At 36.0% G+C, this 16,752-nt stretch overlaps 2 protein-coding genes across 3 annotated transcripts in view; one reads left to right on the top strand and one right to left on the bottom strand.

Moving 5' to 3' along the window:
* Positions 1–16,752, top strand: part of LOC136809916 (tRNA selenocysteine 1-associated protein 1-like) — a 77,415-nt gene that overhangs the window by 7,275 nt on the left and 53,388 nt on the right. Inside the window, exons 12-14 of one of the 2 annotated variants that reach the window (XM_067066483.1) lie at positions 3,007–3,065; positions 3,628–3,714; positions 3,995–4,086. The exons of the other annotated variant lie outside the window; for it this stretch is intronic. Of the exons in view, the coding sequence (XP_066922584.1) occupies positions 3,007–3,065; positions 3,628–3,711 (143 nt within the window). The 3' untranslated portion in view covers positions 3,712–3,714; positions 3,995–4,086. Of the gene's footprint in view, positions 1–3,006; positions 3,066–3,627; positions 3,715–3,994; positions 4,087–16,752 lie in introns of those variants that run through there. 2 annotated transcript variants of the gene reach the window in all.
* On the bottom strand, positions 10,057–16,749 carry LOC136809913 (patatin-like phospholipase domain-containing protein 2). Its single transcript, XM_067066480.1, has 8 exons — positions 16,187–16,749; positions 15,391–15,456; positions 14,931–15,201; positions 14,431–14,631; positions 13,848–13,986; positions 12,608–12,727; positions 12,429–12,472; positions 10,057–12,143 (listed from the first exon to the last, which is right to left on the bottom strand). The coding sequence occupies exons 1-8, from the start codon at positions 16,604–16,606 to the stop codon at positions 11,656–11,658; spliced, it is 1,749 nt and encodes a 582-aa protein (XP_066922581.1). The 5' UTR covers positions 16,607–16,749; the 3' UTR covers positions 10,057–11,655.

Below are 16,752 nucleotides of genomic sequence, written 5' to 3'. Positions count from 1 at the left end.
CTGAAAGAAATGCAGAGAGGCAACATTAATGGAGCCATAAAAATCCTGACAAATAACATGGAGAACGGCATCCTTCCCATCAATGAAAAGACTCTCCAACTTCTTCGTCAAAAGCACCCTGAGGCGAAGGAACCACCAGAAAACGCATTGCTGACCGACGAGGAAAAGCCAGTCCATCCGATCAAATTCGAAATGATTGACGAAGAGATGGTGAGAAAAGCTGCATCGACAACGAAAGGTGGTGCTGGTCCATCGGGGCTGGATGCAAATGGCTGGTGCAGAATTTTAACATCGAACTGTTATGGCACCAGCTCTTCTGATCTATGTAAAACACTAGCCCTAGTGATAAAAAGGCTATGCACCGAAAAAGTGAACTCCTTATCAATCGAAGCACTTTTGGCATCTAGACTTATACCACTGGACAAAAACCCTGGACTTCGACCCATCGGAGTCGGAGAAATCCTCAGACGAATAGCCGGAAAAGTCGTCACTGCTGCTCTTCGTCAGGAAATCATCTCATCAGTCGGCTTTCTTCAAACTTGCGCAGGGCTAGAAGCAGGGTGTGAGTCAACTATCCATGCCATGCGAACCAAATTCGATCAAGAAGAATCAGAGGCCGTCCTGTTGGTCGATGCGAGCAATGCTTTCAATGCTATTAACCGAAAAGCGTTTCTTCACAATGTTGGTATTGTATGTCCACCTCTCGCCATATTCGCTCGTAACTGTTATGCCGAGAACCTGCGGCTATTCGTAATCGGTGGAGTAGAGATATCTTCGAAGGAGGGTACAACGCAAGGAGACCCAGTCGCCATGGCGATATATGCTGTCGCAATAATACCCCTGATCTTCATGCTAGTCAATGCGAGCATAACAAAAAACCACGCTACTGTATCAGCCGGTTTTGCAGACGACCAGACTGCAGCTGGTAAAATCGATGAGCTTTTGTTTTGGTGGAAGCAATTATGTTCACTTGGTCCCGATTTTGGCTATTATCCTGAGGCAACAAAGTCATGGCTCATCACCAAGCAACAATTTGAAACAGCTGCTAGAAGTACCTTTAAAGATAGCAAAGTAAATGTAACCGTTGAAGGAAAAAGACATCTCGGAGCAACGATTGGCTCAGAGGGCTATAAAAAGTCCTTCGTCCGGGAGAAAGTCAAGGAACTAATTGACCAATTAAAAGTCTTGTCAAAAATTGCCCAGATCGAACCGCAGGCAGCATACACTTGCTTTACGGCAGGCTTCAAACACAAGCTAACATACTTGATGCGTACGATTCCCAACATCGTAGATGAGCTAGCGGAGTTCGATTTTGTTTTGGACAACGAGTTCATACCTGCCATAACAGATGGTATTCATTGTTCCCCCATCGAGCGGCAGCTGATTTCACTCCCAACGAAAATGGGAGGTCTTGCTATCCCTATCTACACCGAGCTGTCCGACCAAGAATTTGAAAACTCGATCAAAGTCACTCGAAGTCTCTCACGAATACAACGAAAGTCACGGCATCAAAAGAGAAATCCGTTCCGAAAAATCCAAGAGACAAGAAGCCAGACGGAAAACCATCATCGAACAACTTCCGATCCACCAGCGAAAGGCCGTTGAAATAAGTTCCGAAAAAGGCGCTTCTATCTGGTTGACGACGCTACCTCTTCTTGAAGAGGGGTACAATATCCCAAAGAACGTATTTTGGGACTTGATTCGCCTTCGATACGGGTGGAATCTAAAACGTCTACCAACCAAATGCGAGTGTGGTGAAACGTTTACGATTGAACATTCACTCACGTGCGAGAAAGGAGGATTTGTTTCACTTCGTCATAATAATTTACGAAATTTGACGGCAAACCTTCTGAGTAACACATGCAAGGATGTTTGTGTTGAACCAGCTCTTACACCTCTCACTGGAGAGGAGTTTAATGAACGCTCAGCTATTGTTTCAGACAATGCACGTTTAGACATTAAAGCACGGGGTTTCTGGCAAGCAGGACAGTTGGCCTTTTTTGATATAAGGGTATTTAACCCACTTGCCAAGCGATAAGCCAACCAGAGCCTCAAAAAGTGTTTTGAAATAAACGAAAAGGAGAAAAAGAAATCTTATGGTGAACGCATTCTTCAAATTGAACACGGTTCGTTTACTCCCCTCGTTTTCTCCGCTACCGGTGGAATGGGGCGAGAAACAACAAAATTTTACTCTCGTTTAGCAGAGACTCTCGGTGAGAAAAAGAACATCACCTACTCTCTAATGGTTACGTGGTTGCGAAGAAAGATTTCTTTCTCCCTAATAAGCGCTGTTGCTATGTGTATTAGAGGAAGCCGATCGTGTAGGTCGCAGAAAGAACTATTAGATTCACTAGACAAGGGTAAACCCATTGTCAGTGAAACAATTGCAAATATCTAATTCTATTTTTTTTTATCTAATCTTATCATTTTTACCATGTTCTATCATCAAGACAGGCTCCGGCTATAGCCTTAGCTTATTAATTTATTATATATTTTTCTGTAAGCTATGTAAATATTCGATTTTACTACGTATACGTTTTGTGATAAAAAAAGTCATAACAAAGATTTTTTACAGCGCGGGAAAGCTAGCTACGCCGTACACACATAACCTAAAGATTTTTTAGCGCGGAGAAAGCTAAGTTTGTCGCGCACACCACGGAAACGCACGCCACATGCATACAGCCCCTGGTAAAATAATATCGAGATATGACCAAAAAGAAAAATCAGTTCCGATCAGAAAACTAGACTTTACTTGAAGAAAGGGTCTTTGTTTTTTTTATGTACTAAAAGGGTTGGGGTGGTTCAGCTGAACCATTTGAACCCCCTCAGATCCGCCGCTGCTTCAGTTAACAATGCGTTAAAAACATTACTCCATAACTCAAAATTTCTTTCTTAACTCGAACAAATTTGCTTTCCTTGCATGGGTTCAGATTATGAAGACTTCACTGTACTTAGTTTTATTAACACAAATATTATGAGGGTTTTGAATGTGTCTTTTATTTTCAGATTTTGACGAACCAGTGGACGTTGCTGCACTGAACCAAGCAATTATCGACCGTGATGATGTAAGCAATCTTACTATGTTACTTGATTAGTTTTCTTTACAGTAATTGATTTATTTAGTAATCCATGAGACCTTCTTTAACACTTCTTACAATCAAATGATATCGTCAGCAAAATCAAAAAGCGGTGCAATTGGTTTTACGAGATTTTTCATCAGCATAAAATTTTGAGCTGTTCTTTCTGCTCATTTTTTTTCTTCTTTTTTTTTAATCTATAGTAACACGAACAAATAGTACAAAACTAAAGGTTCCTAACCTCCCGCAAAAGGACCACCAGATCATACCGCCACGAGGAAGGAACCCAAACTAAGCTAACAATAAATTAATAAATAAATTGATAAATGGAAAAAAAAACTAACTACAGAAGATAAATACTAACAGAAATAAAAAAACAAAAACAAAAAGAGCTAGGAGAGCACTTAGAGTAAAAGACTAAAATAACGGTCCCCCAAAACGGCTTGTATCACAGATAAATTTTATTGTTATACTTAATATATCGTGATTAATATTCTGCTCATTTGAATGCCTTTAATACGTTTACTTTTTTCATCTTCTCTTTTTGCAGAAATTCTTTTTCGAGTTAGAAGCTTCGAAGTGGGATTTCGAAACTTCATTTTTGAAAGCGCAAGAACAGCTGAGATCCAGGTGAAAGGTAAGACGTCGTACCCATGAAAAAGTATGAGGGTTAAATAGCATCGGTTGCATTGTTTAAGGAGAGACTGTTTTTATTTTGAATAAAAGAGTGATATTTTTTCAATTGAATTTTCACTGTTGCTATAAGGTTTTATTGAAGTTCAATGATATTCACTGCACTTCCACCAACTCTAAATATACATTAAAGACCTCACACGCACCTTGACTCTAGGTAGAAAGAATGCATTATATCGCCCTCGATATCGCCCTGCTTTATAAAATCTCATTCTTCATTTCAGGATCAACATCTACCATTTTTAAACGATTTTTGTTGTATAAAGCTTTATCGAACCTTTTTTTTAATTTTTTTTTTAAAGATAATTTAGATTGATTTGGCTTCTTTTCCCTTTGAAATCCTTGGCCAGAAATTTCGTAAACCTACAGTTATGTATTTCCCTTCCGACAAAAATGTTACATAGCATTACATGTTTATTAAAAATTTCCTGCTCAAGGGAAATTTTTCTTAAAACGGTGCGCTTTCTCCTCCTTTTCCAGTGCGCGGTTTTTTACCGCCATTCTACGCCCATGTACAGTATTTTACGCCACCGCCCTTCTGTCTGTCCGTTTTGGTAGAAACGGCGCTTGATACCAGTAACACACTTTCTGCCGTCTGGACAGGGAAAAGCTTGCTAAAGTCGGGTACTGGCTATAAAAGATATATTTTCTGATTCCGCGCTCCATAAACAACAAACGTTTTCAAAACAAAACAAGATGGCGGTCGAAGCGAGGAGATTGATTTCAGTTGATTCATACTTTCTTGAACATTTTCTTTGCTTTAGTGGTCAAGAGACTTTCAAACCAAAGAAACTTTGTATTGATTTTTCTTTGTAAACTTTTTCAACATTCTGTCATATCCTATAGTTTTTGCTCAAGTTTTCATAAAGCTTTCTGAGTGAAAATATTACCTTATAATCAGTTTCATTTTATTTTTAGTTTCTTGTTTTCAAAAAGATTTTATGTTTAGGAAATAATGGCTTCTAATATAGAAATAAATAAACAGAAATGCAGCACATGTGTAAATTTGAATAAGTTGGAACATATTTCTTGATGCTACACAAGGTTACTTCTGGATCTGTCGCTGTTTGTTAACAACCGTCAGGCGTGTGGCATGATTTAAACTCGACACAGAATCATTTCAAGTAAACTGATTCTGGAATTTGTTGATGGACACTAAAATGGAGTTCATGTGTATATTAGAACAGGATTGGAACTTTCTCCGTGATGCTACGTGTTAAAATGGTTATTTCTAGATCTGTCCTCGTTTAACTAACCTGATAACAGCTGTTCATAATTTTCTTACGCGCACGGTAAACCTCTAAAGGCGCTTGAAAATTATACATCTGAGGAAAATAGTCCTCCCGCGGAAAATTTTACAACAAGAATCTTGTTGTGCGCCAGAAAGTCAAAAACTGATACGGCGCCCTATTCATAAACACAATCACGCAACTTTGTTGTCATCCCCAGTCCTTTTAGACGAACGCGGTCCTTACGATTTCGAGATTGCATATTCGTCAGATTGTATGTTTTCACCCCTTTAGAGCTTCAGCGTGGTGGGCAGAAAACAATCACAATCTGATCTCAGGTTACGTTTAACGAATTGGTTGCTTTGATTTTTCAAACTTGACACAGAATTATTTCAATACCAATTAAATGGAATATGGCAATGGAGACTAAAATGCAGCTCATGTGTAAATTTGAACAAGATTGGAACTTTTTTCATGATGCTACACATTAAATGAAATGGTCATTTCTGGAGCTGTCGCATTTAACGGTCAATGGCTTGGATTATTCAAACTCGACTCACATAATTGTTTATAAGTCGAATTGACCTTGATGGAGGAAAGAGGGAGAAGATGAACAAAGACAATACATCGAAGAAGCTCAATAAATCGATGTGGCACCATTTTTACATTTTTTGATGTTGTTTCTTATGGAAGTTAAATTTAATGATATTTTGAATTTGACCTTCGGGTAGAAAGTTTCGAGCTTTCAACCAGGGGGGGTACATGTTCAGTGTAGTGACCCATGGCCGGTGGGGTGGTGGTTTTTTGAAGTTATTTCCATTTAGTACATGGTAGTAAAAAGGGTGGTCTTTTAAAAAAAATCCCAGAAAAAATTACTACCATGTACTAAATTGGGTGGTACCAAAGTAAGCTTTAATTTTAAAGGATAGTGCAATGTAGTATATTCAGCTAGATTTGATCAAACCAAATCGAAAAACTGCATTAACTCGAGAAATGATTTTCAATAGGTTTACCGTATTACTTCGAATAAACGCCCCCTTGAATAAACGCCCCTCCTAAAAGAAAAATTATTTAATAAACGCCCCCTTCGAATGAACACCCTCTCTAGTGGAGGGGCGTTTATTAGAAACCTGTGACTTTAATACAGATTTTAGTCATTTCTTTTAACCAGAGCAGTTTTCGATGCAATTTTAATCTTTGAACCAAAGAAGTTTTGCACTAAAATCCTGATAAAGAACTAAAACAAAGAAAGCACATAGTTGCTCTAAATATTAGACTTTAGACTAAAATAATTTAAAAAAACGTCCCCTTCTTTTAAACGCCCCCCTCGAAAAAACGCCCCTCTTAAAATCAAAAAAATTAAATATTAAATAAACGCCCTGAACGTTTATTCGAAGTAATACGGTAAGTAGGTTCAAGAAGTCAGCGAAAGCTTTTCAATCCCAAAATTTTAGAAAAAAATCATGGTTAGTATCAATGACTGTATTTGTTATTGCTTTTCAGTACTTTTTCAAAAGAACCAGAAAGAATGGTTATATTTGTATTAAAAATAAAGACAAAGTAAATGGTACAGGTGTGGTTAGTTTCCTGAAGTGTATTAAAAGGGTGTTGTAAAGTATCAAAATAGGTGATGGTAGCCACTACAGGGTATTAAAAGGGTGGTATGAGGATTGAAATGGGTGGTGCTAGCTACTACAGGTAACTAAAAGGGTGGTATAGGGATATTTATATGGGCGGTGACATCTACTACAAGGTACTAAAGGGTGGTATAAGGATTCAAATTGGTGGTAATAGATACTACATGGTAGTAAAAGGGGTGGTCCCCTAAAAAAATCCCAGAAAAACTAGTACCATGTACTAAAAAAGGGTGGTGGTCCCAAATTTTTTTTAAATTACTAAAAATCAGGTTATTACCCCATGGGTTACTACACTGAACATGTACCCCCCCCCCCCCTGTTTCAACATTCAATTCATTTTTGATTGACTACATTACATTGCAAAAAGTCTAATTTTTACATTTTTTTTTATTGACACTGTCGTTATGTATATTATATAGATGTTATGGAGGAAATTTTTAACCGCATCTTTTGTGCGGCTCTTGTTTTGTGGTTATGAAGCTTGTAAAAGTACGAGTTGAAAAACCTTTGATTTGCCCCTCCGACACCCCTCTACTACATTGCAAGTGACGTTTTCTGTTTATTCTGGCCTGTTTTCATGTAACAACACATAGAATTTCACAAGAAGCTGTCAAAAATGTTTCCTTTCAATTGCTTATTCGGTTTCAGGTTCGCAGTCATGTTATAAGTGTCACTCCATTTTTTCCTCAAAAATATCCTTAGAAACGCCTCCAATTCAATGTCTTTCAACATTTTTTGAACGATTGACTGGACGAATTCTGTTCCTTAAAGGGAAAAGTTTTTCATATGGTCAGGGGTCAGGTAAAACTTTTCATCGAGGAAGATTTTATTTTAATCTATTTAATTTTCGTGAGCCAAAAAATCACGTTCATCTGATTCGTAGACCTCTATAGATAAACTTCCCATATTAGAAATTTTTTCGTTGGAGAATGAGCAGAAGCCTTTTCGAAAGGTTTCCACAGGGTGTCTACGGGACCTTGAAAACCTTGAAAACCTTGAAAACCTTGAAAATGAACCACCCAACCTTGAAAACCTTGAAAACTATCAATTTTCTTGGAAAAACCTTGAAAACCTTGAAAAGCACTATCCAGTCATTCGAGAAGTAAGAAAAAGTAAAAAACCGCCTGCGGCGCTAGACCTTTATAACACTTAGAGAATTCCATATTTCCCTGTTTCTGTTGCGATTCTGTCGCAACGATTGCAACATATAATATTCTTTTTTATCATTAGCTGAGTTTTTGTCACTAATTTTTCGTTTGCATGAGCCCTAAGAAATCAACTGTTCCCCAATTTTCAAATCGCTTGGGCGTCTTGGAATAATGGCCGTTCATCAATAAAATTTCGAGGATTCCTTAAAACAACTCTTATGGTAATTGATTTTTGTAAAAAACAAAATCAAAAACAAGGCGTTTTTAGCCATTTGAAAGAGTCAAAATCAAAATTTTCTCTCGTCGGCGCAAACCATGGTTGCGCCTCCTCGGTCACTGTAAACAATTGGTTTTGCTTCTAATTCTTTATTTCTACAGTTGGAAGACGATGGGAGCTGGAGTATTTCTTTTTGTGGTATTCTTCTCGAGAGAGAGATAGGAATTTAACTGTGGAAGTAATTCCCCGGGCACCAAGAGCGAATAAATTTTATTTGCTGTCCTCTATTTTTCTTTCACCTACCACTCTGAAAAAAAAACAAAAATTCCTGTAAAGAGCCATAGCAACTGAGTATCAAAAAACCTTGAAAAGTGCCAAAGTTTTTGCCAAAAAACCTTGAAAAACCACTTAAAAATGACCAAAGAAACCTTGAAAACCTTGAAAACCCCGAAAAAAAATCCGTAGACACCCTGTTCCATTTTAGTGCAATTTGGACGCTCTCACATCTCATTTTTTTATTGACACGCTTCGAAAAAACTATACGCTTTTTTCATGAGAATGGTGTTTTTCCAATTTATCATGAATATTCTTAACTTTTTTGGAAAAATCATCCTGAAATATTCTTACAGTATTCTTAGGTTTGGATCCAAACCCAGCCATAATCTAGCATGTAATACATACCTCAAGCAGAAATTTGGCATTTGTGTGGAACCTTTTAGCATTGCCGGGGAATAAGTGGCAATTTATTATTATTTATGATAGTGTTCTTACTATATTATTAATTTTTTGTCCAATTTCAACATAAATATTCTTATAAAGTATACTCTTATAAAAAAAGCGTGTAAAGAACATGCAGGACGGAAGCTTTTCAAATCTGGTACTGGTACCAGTACCATGCAGCCGTATCTACCGTACCCGGTGCGTCGTGCATGAAGAAACAATATTTTGAGTCAACCTAGAAAAAAAATTAATAAAAGGTTTCTATATACCGTTTAAAAAGATAATTTTATCAGAAAAGAAACAAGTTGCAAAAATAACAAAATGTAAAATCAACTATTTTTAAATGATTTTTTGTCATCATTTACGAGATATATTTGGATTGTGGGTAGGCTAAGTTTACGGAGGTTTGTATGTTTTTACAACAACATAATATTTTGTGGATTATTTGAGAGCTTCTGCTCTGAATTTTCCTAAACAAATCATTTCACAATCATTTGATCCACAATGTCTGTTGCAATACAAACAAATACACAACACATCCTTTCACTAAAGCTCTATTTATACGACAACCGGATGGGTGGTCTTATTCCTTGGATGTTCCAGATAATACGCATAGGGTAGGATAGGCCACATATATCTGTAATTGCAAAGCCCGAAGGGCTAGATAGGCAACTTTAAGCTTTCTCCAGAAAAAAAAAGTGAAGCAGAAATTTGACTTTTTAAATTTCGTGCCGATGGATAGGATCTAGCATTTAAATTGTTTTCGGAGCCCAAGATAAAAAAGTAGGCTGCAAACGCTATTTCGAATCTCTCAAACCAGTGAAATTGTTGTTGTCACGTACTCCTTTGGTAGAAATCCTACCAAAACTTGCTTCACTTTTCGATAAAGGCCGCGGATCTAGCCCTTCGGGCTTTACAGATCTGTGGGATAAGCCTTTTCAAATTTCTTGATCCTTTCAAGGGCGGTGTTCTTTCAAAGATAGTGTGAAACCTCGTTCAATTTTTTCGACAAATTCGTTTCTTTCTTCCGTAATGACGTAACGTAGTACGCGTAAGGCAAGACAGCCTAAACTAGAGATTTCAAAAGAGGTGTAATGTCAATTCTGGTACTTTTTCTCCAGTGTGAGAAACGAAATGGATCTGCAAGGAGACGTCAATGTTTCACCGGAACACACTAAAAGAATAGCTTTAAAGACTTCCGCGTTGTTACAAATAATGATTTGTAAACATATCCCATTCTTTCCGATTAGCAGGAAAAGAAAATTGTACACGTACTGAGTTGATTATAGTTAATTATAATTACTAACTCTTGTTATAACTTTAGAAATGGAAATATCTACATATTGTACATAATGTTGTCTAAGGAATAAATTATCATATTAAATGATTGGAAAATAAAACTTATAAAACTCAACAGTATTTACAAAATTAATTTGGATTTCGATTTTAGGAAAGTTTCATCTTTCATCGATTAGAGAATGTTTGAAACTTGATATCAGGGTTGATTCAGAGAGAGCAAGAGAAAGAATCCTATTCACTCACTCCTCAAAGTTTGTTGATTCAAGGCTATCATTTAGGATCTGTGTATTTAAAAACTTTCTCATCATTCCAGCTGATAATTGTAATAGGATCTATTGTAAAGGAATTTGATCACATGATATGATAAGGTATGGTGAAAGTGTTTGACATCACGCGATTATTTTCAAAGACTTCTCTTTTGAAGAAATGCGATGCATCTAGCATTTAAACATTTGACCCTTAAACTAGTGTTTATGTATAAGAATTGCGAAGCGATCCAGGCAAGTCACTCGATTCGCAAGTTGCAAGCAAAATATTTAAATTTATAGGGTAACGCACTAGAAAGTGCGAGTTGAAATAGATAATCGATCCGTAAATGTAAACCCCGCGAAACCCCGACAACTGCTCAGGTCCAGGAAGGACGAACCCCTTTAGAGATTTACTTAAACCCCGGGGTTAAATTCTGAATGTAGAAGACATGACATAACCTTCGTCAGTCTATAATCCCGAATGTATCAAAAAATATATCTAAAACTATAACACAAGCACTATTTACAGTATAAACAATATAAACTACCTTCGAATTGGTAGTTCAAAATGAAATAGAAAATTACAATTTGAATACTTAATATCTATTAAAAAAAATATTATTTGAAAAATATGTTTTTTTGGCCCATCGATAAAAAAACGAGCATTTTAGAACTGTGAAACTGAACAATTTTGAATACGTATCTAGTCTACGTGTAGATACGAAAGCATCCAACGAGGACCTTTTTTTAAATATCTGTTTCCCAGACATAGCCTTCCTGGAAAATTTGATCTGTTGGCCGAATATTTCAAAAATCTTATTCCTAGAAATGAAGATCTGTTTCTCCGCAAAACCTAAATTTTTAATCTCAAAGTATCTTTCCTAGAAAATTTGATCTGTTTCCACAATTTTCAGAATTAAAATTTTGATCTGTTTTCCCAAATAGGATATCTGTTCCCCTCTCCTGGAAATTTTCATCTGTTTCCCTTTCTTTTTGTTATTGATATCTGTTTCCCCCATAAAGTTCAATCTGTTTCCAATGCAATATCATCTTTTTTGGAAACAAATATCTGTTTCCCAATTTATTATGTCATCTCCTAGAAATATTGATCTGTTTCTCTCTGATGACGTCATCAGCTGGAGCGGGGAAACAGATAGTTTTAAGGAAAAGGTCTCTCCTAGAAAATCGGATCTGTTTCCCCATTTTTCAAAAAAAGCTCTCTCCTGGAAAAGGGAAACAGATATTTTCGGGAAATGGGCTCGTTGGCTGCTTCTGTAGATAGAAAACGGAAAGTATGACCAATTAATAGGCTATCAAACAAAGTTTTTTTCATTTTTATGCCTGATATAAGTACATTAATGAACATGAAACCCACCACTACCTGTCATCACGCATCACAACCATTTATCTCCACAAAATCATCCCAAGAATCGACATCAGAATCAAACGAAAATTTCCTTCGTTTCTGACCCACAACCAGTGCATCATAAACTGGATCAGGGTACAACTGGAGTTCACTTCCATAATCGTCAGGGTCATATGTGGATTGACTTCGATCAAATTTGAGAACCAAACCATCGTCATCTTTGACACAAAACATTGTCTTTCCATCTTCGTCTACCTCAGCTAAATAATCATCTTCTTCAGTCAAGTCAGGAGAAGATGAATGGTCCGAAAAAAGAACTTGTTCGTCGAAAACGTACGAATTCAGTTTCGATACAATATCGAGATCGGTCAGTTTAACGAAGGATGAAACACGTGAAGGTGGTGGAGCATCTAAACCTGACTTTTCTTCGTCGATTTTCAATAATGAATCATTTTTTACAATAGGTATTGTCACTAATGACTTTTGTGCTGTCAAGATTCTTCGTTTTTCTGGGAAAGGAAAGAGAAGAAACGTGAGATGAATGTCCATTTTGAAAGAAAATTGGTTTGGGCAGAAACTTTCGCGATCTTTGGGAATCTTAATCCTTTTCGCGAAAGTAAATGTCTTTGAAAATTCACACCTCTGAGTCATTTTCCGCGTAAAAACTTTTATTTTTATGCCTTTATTCACGAAAGTAAATGTCGTAAATTTTGCAATTTTTCTATCATGCGAAAAAGTCTTCTCGCGAAAGTTTGTACGCCTAAAGTATTCAAATTGTGAGAATATATTCTTACTTTTTTCAACTTCATTGTGATGCTCTTCTTTCATTGAAGGATGCCTAAAATATGATGGAAAACATGTCTGAACAAATCAAGGTTATTTAACTCAATTTGAATGGTGTTTCTGTCGTTGGATAGAACATTTCTTAGATTTGATTAATTTTGTCACCAATAAAAATAAACCTAAGTCTTACCATTCAAAGTTGACTTTATCCTGATATGCCTGGATGACTTCAAACGCAATATCAAATGCCTTTTTGGTGTAGAAATTGTATGCACAAAGCTCTCTAATCCTTGGAATCATGTAATGAAATCTAAGAAAGATGGATTAATTTATTAAGAGTTTATTGAAAGAAACTACAAGTGAAAACTCGGTTACTTATTCTGAATTAATCCATAAACCCAAAAGGGAAACGGGTTATGAAACGTCCTATCGAGTAACTTGTCTTTTAGCCATTCTTTTCAGATGTGAGTATTTTATGATTTTATCACAAATTCCTAAAGCGTTTGATGTATTTTTTTACCCTAAGTTTCAACTAATGCATGTAGGATATCTAAAAGAAAATATTTGTAATTCTAGCATGCTTGAATATCATGTTGTCTATAGTATAGGTAACACAAACAAATAGTACAAAACTAAAGGTTCCTAACCTCCCGCAAAAGGACCACCAGATCATACCGCCAGGAGGAAGGGACCCAAACTAAGCTAACAATAAATTAATAAATAAACTAATAAGGCGAATGATAAAAAATGTTTTGTTTCCGGAATGCGGGTGAAGGAAAAAAGTTATCATGCGGCCGGCCGGAAAATAATTTGCTATTTTTGATAATTTATGGATCATTGAAGTAAAGTTTAAGAATAACTTTTATGTATAAACACAGCATAAATTATGCCCTAAATTACAACAAGTACGGACTACTAACGAACGGAAGTTTGCGGCCGCGTCAGAAAAAAATTTTTTTTTTATCGTTATGCTCAATATATCATGATTTTGGACAATGCTAAAATCGGGGTCGCCATAAAGAAGTATTCTACACACTGTTTTGGGATTGAATGGAAACAAGGTTATGTCAAGTTGAAGAAGGCTGTCGAACATCACATCACAAGTCTGTCGTTAGAGTAATCAGAGCAATGCATCAAAAAAATGCTGTGTTGTTTCTACTGAATTTTGTCGACAGTTGCAGAAGGGGTCAACTGTGTCTGCAAAATTATGTCTGAACTTATGCTCACGAAGATGACTGAAACCAACCCTTAATCGGTTAAGGAGAACAACACCATCGTTGTCACTAGCTCTGAAAACTGAGTTAGCACTGGGTCTGAGGAATCAGAGAATTGCTTGCTTGAAAGACTTAATAGTGGGAAGATTTTGTATATGATCTCCGAGTTGTCTTTTTTAAGTGTTACTATCTTAGGATAAACGCTAAGGCACTTACAATTCTTTAAGAAATTCAGAGACGTGTTCGGTTGCATAAATACAAGGTTTGGCAATCCATTGGGCAATATTTGAAAATGTTCGGATGAAATACCAGCACAGATCACTTTGTTGAAAAAGGATTTTTGTTTGGAGTAGAACTAAATGGAAAAATAGAAAATATATATTTTGAGGGTGGTCAAACCTGGTCAAACTCAATTAAATTTTCATGTGGTATTAAATAAATCAAAACCTTAAACGCTTTATGTCTCATGTGTTGTTATCAGAAAAAATTTCTTACAAAGTACTGAGAGTAAAATATGTGTCTAAAATCAAAGTTACATAACCATATGATGCATCATAGGGTAGTTTTGATATTAAAATTGATATGTCTAGACATTTATTTAGATTCTTTGTCTTACTTTAATATGAAATAGGAGGTCTCAAATAAATCGAAACTGTTATAAATGTTATGTATTGTGGTGTATAATACAAGGTTATATAACTCTTAAATTCTATAGTTATCAAATGTATTTTTTTTTAAGGTCAACCTTTTTAAAATTGAATTGATTGAAAAGTGGAGAGAAACACTTCCAAACACTTACTTTTATTGAGCTGATCAGGGACTGTCACCAAATTATCAATCATGTTTCCCTTAGCGATTGTATGTTCCATGTCACTGAAGCATGAAGATGTTGCATTTCCACAGGAGCAAATACTTCCCTCATCATCAGAAGTTTCTGTCGCAAACCCACAACATTGTGGAATGCTCACAATTGCTACATCAAAACTCAACATTTCAGGATCTAATAGGATATAAAACAAAAAATAACACATTATATATTATTTGACATATCTTAAAGTGGTTTGAACTAAAAGTACAATTTTTAGATCATTTCCATATCATCACAATTGATATGAAGATCTTTACATTTTACATATTTCAGTCCAAGATGACCACAAGATAATTTTTTTTTCTCTGAGGCAGTATAACCTTTTATATACAGTCTTTTTGTTGAGCCTATCCTAAATTCTTGAAAAGTGTATGATACAAAAAATAAGAAATTTAGCCGTTCTAGGATGATAAACAACTGAAGGGACTTACAATTATTGTGTAGATAGCGCAAAGTATCCCTGTAGCCTTGTCGACACATTTCTGATAACACATCATTATCTGGAGGAAATAGTGCCCTAGTCATTCTGTAGATATTATGGCTTGTGAATTGAATACTGGTGTTCCTCATATCAAAGTTTGTTTGTGATTTATGTGTATCGTTTGGGCAAATATCACTTTCCCCTCCAAAAGGTGAAATGGTTATTGTTATTCCATTAAAATGTTGTGGCATATTGTCTGTAAAGCCACCATCAATGTAAGACTGAAAGAAAAGAAATAATTCCAATAACAATAATTTCATATTAAGTGTATGGAAACTATAGCTCTGCTTAATGTGGAAATCTTATCAAAGAGTAATATCTTATAGAATTTTGAAAAATAAATCATCCAAGCATTGTGAAAAACACCATGAAAGTTAGAAGAAGGCAAAAACTGAAGAAATATATCTCACCACGCCACGAAACTTTGGAGGAAGAACACCAGAGAAAAATGGTATGAATGATGTGCAAACCAAAGCCTAAAAATTATAAGCAGTTAAATGAATTTGAAATTCTTATATTTTGGTCATTCTGTCTTTTCAGGAGGCCTTTTTTTTTTTATATTGGCCCTTCATAAGTACTATCACATCACATTTCAAAGCTTTGAATAAATTTATAAAGTTTCCTTGATTCTTTATAAACTTCAGTCTGGGAAATCCTCTCAATTGCACGCTTATGTTCCAAGGCCGTAAGCGCGCAATTGCACGGTTATCAAAATGGCAGAATTTTTAAGCGTGTAATTACATGCTTATCGAAATTGTTCTGAAACGGGCGGTAAGCGTTAAGCAAGAAGATTGACGGGTGATGGCTTTTGCGGTAAGCGTGTAATTGCCACGCTTTAAAATTTTCTATAATTTTGACACGTAATTCCTTCCGAAAGCTCTGTTGAATTTCAAAAGCCTAGTGCAGTTTTACTCAAAATTTATCGTAGAAGAAGATTCCGTAAAAATGGATTGCCCGTTAAACCATGCCTTCGCCCGAATTAGAGAATTCTGAACCCCTTGAAATCCCTAAGCAATTTCAACCGGGGCGGGATGAGCGGGCGTAAATTATAACCATGCAATTACGCGCTTACGCCCTCGGAACATAAGCGTGCAATTGAGAGGATTTCCCAGACTGAACTTGGTTAACGTTAAGCGCTTTTCAAGTTGAATTGTCTGAACAGCAGAAATTATGGAAAAATTGCACATCAACAGAAATCATACTAACATCTACTAATTCTTTGTTGCTTGCAAAGTCTGAAACAATGACATTTTCCCAATCAGAAACTCTTGTAAGGGAAACATAGAGCTTTCCAGAAACTTTTTTATATGCATCAGATGGTAAATGTGTCATAAATGTCTTTCGTATCTTTTCACATGGTTCAAATTCTGGGCTAAGTGGCCCTAAAACTTTCCCATGAACTTTTGAAGCAAGATGCATTGTAAACTGTACACTGGCTTCAAGATCTGTGTCACATAAAAGCATACATGCTGTTAGTGCTCCAGCAGAAGAACCTCCAACACACTCAATATTTTCCAACAGTTTCTTTCCATAAAACTTTAAACACGATACAACTCCAATGTGATAGATACCCATAAACCCAGCTCCAGAAAATGCTAAATTCAAATCTTCTGATTTGGAAAACATTGCAACGATAAAATAGTTCACATATAGTTTTCTCGAAGTAATGTTAACTTTAGTAACCTTTTCAGTTGTACCATGTGTATATCATTCCTCACAGCACGTTGCCTTCCATTGACTGAAAGAATAATTTTCTTGATTCAAAATCGTCC

Source organism: Clytia hemisphaerica, unplaced genomic scaffold, assembly GCF_902728285.1.
Source record: "Clytia hemisphaerica strain Z4C2 unplaced genomic scaffold, Clytia hemisphaerica genome assembly, whole genome shotgun sequence".
NCBI lineage: Eukaryota > Metazoa > Cnidaria > Hydrozoa > Leptothecata > Clytiidae > Clytia > Clytia hemisphaerica.
The sequence above is the reverse complement of the archived record's forward strand: the minus strand, read 5'-3'. Positions and strand labels throughout refer to the sequence as shown.